This window comes from Protobothrops mucrosquamatus, unplaced genomic scaffold (assembly GCF_001527695.2).
Source record: "Protobothrops mucrosquamatus isolate PMUCROS unplaced genomic scaffold, P.Mucros_1.0 scaffold3860, whole genome shotgun sequence".
In the NCBI taxonomy this organism is placed as follows: Eukaryota; Metazoa; Chordata; class Lepidosauria; order Squamata; family Viperidae; genus Protobothrops; species Protobothrops mucrosquamatus.
This window is the reverse complement of record NW_015389810.1, coordinates 55,264-59,892: the sequence shown is the minus strand read 5'-3', so window position 1 is coordinate 59,892 and position 4,629 is coordinate 55,264. Positions and strand designations below refer to the sequence as shown.

Here is a 4,629-nt window from a genome sequence, read left to right as displayed (position 1 = left end):
GTGTGGATCTGGTTACCTGTGCCTAACATAAATTTGCTATTAATAGGTAACTTTGAGGGATTTCTTTTCTTTTTTATGCTCTTTGGTCATCCTTCATAAAAGCTGTGACAACTGTGAACCATAAGATTTCAAATTATCCTTTCTAGCTTCCCAGAATGCATCACTTTGAAATATAAAAGTTGTGTTTCTAGGTGAAGATTGTATAGTGGTCACAGCTCAAGATTAGTTCTAAGAACCAGATTCAAGTCTATCACTGGATGACTTTTGAGTCCGTCTCTCTGTCCCAGCTCAACCTCTTTCACCAAGATGTTCAATTAGAGAATGAGATCTTGAACTTTTGCAGGAAAGTTAATTTAAGAACTTACATTTCAAAGTGCCAGATGAAATACTCTAAATCTAATAAATAATTTGGCTATGGCAAATTATTCATTAGATTTAAATTGATACAGGTGTAGAGTTGTTAAGAGGGTACACACTTTATTTGCCTAATTTTTTAAAAAAATAAACCCTGAATTCTTTGCTTTTTAGTATGAAGACGCCATGCAATATGAGTTGAAAGTGAATGGAGAGCCAGTGGTCCTTCACCTGGAAAAAAATAAGTATGTTAACTCAGACTTTTTCTTAAGTTCATTTGGACAATGTGGAAAATATATATTCCTGGACACAATCTAAGAGAAATAATAATTGCATTCCTTTGTTTGGAAATTAACACTAAATTAAATATTACTGTGTAGGAAAAGTGGATATAGATATTGAGAATGTTAATTATATATTACCTCGAAACTGCGATTTTTTTACTCCTGCTCTCCTATGGTACACTGCTGGACCATAACAATTTTAGACAAAGTTCAACCACTCAAGGCTCGTAACCTTCTATCACTTGAATTAACTAGGTTAGTTATGAAATATTGCAAAGATTTAAAAACGATTGCTTATGCTGCTTCACAAATACTCCATCAATCTGAATAATGTTTCCTATGAGATCTAAATAGCTGCTCAACTTACATCAGAATTTATATGTTGAAGTATGAAAGGCAGGAAATGTCCTCTCCTATTAAGGCCCAAAAGGGGACATGACCTAAATAAGCCCTGATTTCACTAGCCCACCCCCCTGCTCAAGCAGGAGACTATATCATTCCATCGCTGTCCAATCATTCCTTGAAAACCTCCAGTGATGGAACACCCACAACTTCTGAATGCAAGCCATTCCACCAATTAATTGTTCTCATTCTCAGGAGATTTCTCTTAGTTCTAGGTTGGATTTCTCATGTGTAAATAAACCACCAACATCACTAAATGAAAGTGTGCCATTTTCATTACCCTGAAATCTGTAAATGCCATATCACAGTTTAAATTAGTATGGCAGCCACTAAACAGTAAACATGTCACTGCTGCCTGGTACAATTTAATACTAGCATTAAGACTGAGATACAAAGTTGGTGCATTGGGAATGACTGCCTGGCTTTGATTTTAGCATGTATTTTGGTTTTGACCATTCTATATGTGTCTCTAAATGTCTATTGTCTTTATTATTAAGTGTAAGCTATAAAGAAATTGCCCTATATGTGGGTACCTGTGTGTCACTCTATCCTATTCCACTGGAGACATTTCATGCTNCTGCCCTCCAGTAGTATTGTTACAACTCAGAATTTGTGCAAATCCTTTAGCAAACACCTTCTCATATGAGGGCATGAATGAAGCTGAAGGACTCATTCCTTGCTTCTCATAGTCAACAGAGGAAGAGCTCAGGTTGGCTTGAAAGCAGGAAGAGATTGCCTGTCTTCCAGCCAAATCCAGCCTCCAAAATGATCCAGGTCCTCTTGGTAACTATATGCTTAGCAGTCTTTCCTTATCAAGGTAAGATGTTCTCTTTGGTTCCCTTGTTCAGATTCTTACTGCTAAAAGACTATTCGACCCAACAGATTGCTATGTTGATGGGTTTTGTTTTGGGTTTTATTTTTGACAATTAACCAAAATTTGTTCCACTTCAGTTTCTACAGATTTAGCAAAAGAATGGTCTCAAGGATCACATTTGTTCTAAATTTACATAAATAGTTTCTTGGTATTTGCTTAAATTTTCTCAAGCCACGTGCAGATCCTAAGAAAGAAAAGTCCTAAGATCTTCAGAAGAAATGCACGTTCAAGTTGGAGAGAATGTTTTCCAATGATGTGAGTTTTGTTTTTAAAAAAAAAGGATTAGAAGACTGAAGAGGACAGAGAGAAAGAGTTTGTGGCAAGAAAATTTCAGAAAGCAAAATGTTAAAGAAAAATAAAGTGGTTTTGGTTTTAATTTTCTTTCAATAGATCAATTAGACATCCTATAATTAAACATGCATAATATTCAGACAAAAAAAGCTAGTGCTATTGTTGTTGCAGAGAATCTTCAAACTGTATTTAACATAACATGACATTAACTTTTCTGAATTCAAAATTTTGAATTATCTTAAATTATTTTTTCCCTCCTTTCCTTTTACTCTGCAGAAAACCAGGGAGGTTCCCTTCTCAAATTCTTCCCAAGTTCTCCTTCCTTCTGTGGGCTGAGATACTTTTTCCATGCCAGTTGACCAGTCTATGGCTCTTCTTCCTGTCGCTCAAGTCATTCCCACATATCATTACAAATAACGATAATTGATTCAGAAGTTGCCAAACACAATTAAGGGTTAGAGACTCACTGTGGTAGCCCTTTTTGTTTTTGTTTTTGTTTTGTTTTAAATAGCAATGCAAGATGGGCTTGCCCTTACCAGAAGTAATTTATGGAGAACAATATAGGAATTAAGGCAGATGGAAGGGAAATTGCTGCTTATTCTGTGCTCTAAGCAAGAGAGGAATAGTAAGCTTGCTTGCTAGTAGATGGAGTTGAACGCTTCCCATGATTCTGGGAGCATCAGGTACAAATGCTGGTTTCTCTCTCTCTCTCTCTCTCTCTCTCTCTCTCTCTCTCTCTCTCTCTCTCTCTCTCTCTCTCTCTCTCTCTCTCTCTCTCTCTCTCTCTCTCTCTCCCTCCCTCTCTGTGTGTGTCTGTGTTTGTCTCAATTCTGTAGGTGTTTGGCTAGCAGTTTCTTTCCCATACCCTGTGGTTATTAATATTTGAGTTTATTCTTTTGTTTCCACTTGCAATTATAAGCACAACCTTACCCCCTCCCTTCCATTAATCCGCTAACAAATCTTGGTCTCAGTTGTGATTGTGGATCCAAGAGGACCTGCAGGTGTCAGACTGCCACATTTACAAAATAAGTTAAGGAACAAATAGCAGGTGACCATACAATGTCCATATGGGGGTCAACTCTAAATTTTTCAGTTATTAGTCAAATTCTGAAATCACTTCATTATTTATATGTTCTTAGGAGTTCCTGTGATAATTATGATGCTGTGGGTTGTCCATAGATTCTTTTAAAAATGAAAGAAAGGAAAGTCAGCAAAACTATTAGGATGGCAGTGAAATAGCAGTTCAACTGAAGGGAATTCCTAATAAGCTGCATTTGCATAGAAATCTAAGTTTGTCTAGCTTTTGACTAATAGATATGCTAAACCGTAATGCAGTATGGTTTACTGAATAGTGTGAATCAGATTATTTTGATTTACAATTTCTGGTGTTATTCTTATCACTCAGTGCACAAACTTCCAGATTGGTTGAGATTGATTGATTGATTGATTGATTGATTGATTTCTGATTATTCAAGCTCCAAAATGTTTCTTTTGCACCTGCCCAAAGCAATGTCTCCACTTAGACTTCCATCTCCCAAACATCATTCAGCAAATCGCATTCCCAGAGAAAATCTGGATTTCTGTGCTTTGTCCCACTAGAAAAAGATTCCATTCTTCACTGATAACTGAATAACAAATTGTTTTGTGGATGTGAGAATGGTAGAATAACATCCAGAAGTAAACTAAATCTTCTTTTCTTTTTCCTTACGAAGGGAGCTCTATAATCCTGGAATCTGGGAACATTAATGATTATGAAGTAGTGTATCCACGAAAAGTCACTGCATTGCCCAAAAGAGCAGTTCAGCAAAAGGTAAAAAAAATATCTTTGTTTCATCAACAAATGACTTCTTGTCATCCCACAGAAATTGTGTTATTCCATTGCTGCCATCTAATGGTTATCTGGATTTTGCATTGCAATCTATGTTCCTGCTTGAATTATTTATGTATTAATTAAACAAATGTACATGGCCTCCCAATACACACAAAATTGAGGAGACTCCTGGCAATTTACAAACAGAATATCCTAATATTAATAGATTAGTATAATTAACAAAGTGTTGGGAGACACCCAGCCGTTCAGTAAGGAGGGATCAAGTAGGGAATTAGCCATGAGTCATTTCATAGCTGCAACAGATCTAGGACTGACATCCTCCCCTACCCCAAGATATTCCATTAAAGTTTATCTATCTGTTCTGAGGAGAAGGGAAGCAGTCTAGGGAGATTCTTGTATTATAGGCAGAATACAGTAAAGTACTTAATTTAAATTCTACATGTGTGGATCTGGTTACCTGTGCCTAACATAAATTTGCTATTAATAGGTAACTTTGAGGGATTTCTTTTCTTTTTTATGCTCTTTGGTCATCCTTCATAAAAGCTGTGACAACTGTGAACCATAAGATTTCAAATTATCCTTTCTAGCTTCCC

At 36.3% G+C, this 4,629-nt stretch overlaps 1 protein-coding gene across 1 annotated transcript in view; it reads left to right on the top strand.

Annotated features, from left to right (window-relative positions):
• Positions 1-1,712: 1,712 nt before the first annotated feature.
• The window catches only part of LOC107298299 (zinc metalloproteinase/disintegrin), a 51,418-nt gene continuing 48,501 nt past the window's right edge, over positions 1,713-4,629 (top strand). The window contains 2 exon segments of the mRNA NM_001323248.1: positions 1,713-1,857; positions 3,918-4,015. Coding sequence (NP_001310177.1) covers positions 1,806-1,857; positions 3,918-4,015 — 150 coding nt within the window. The 5' untranslated portion in view covers positions 1,713-1,805.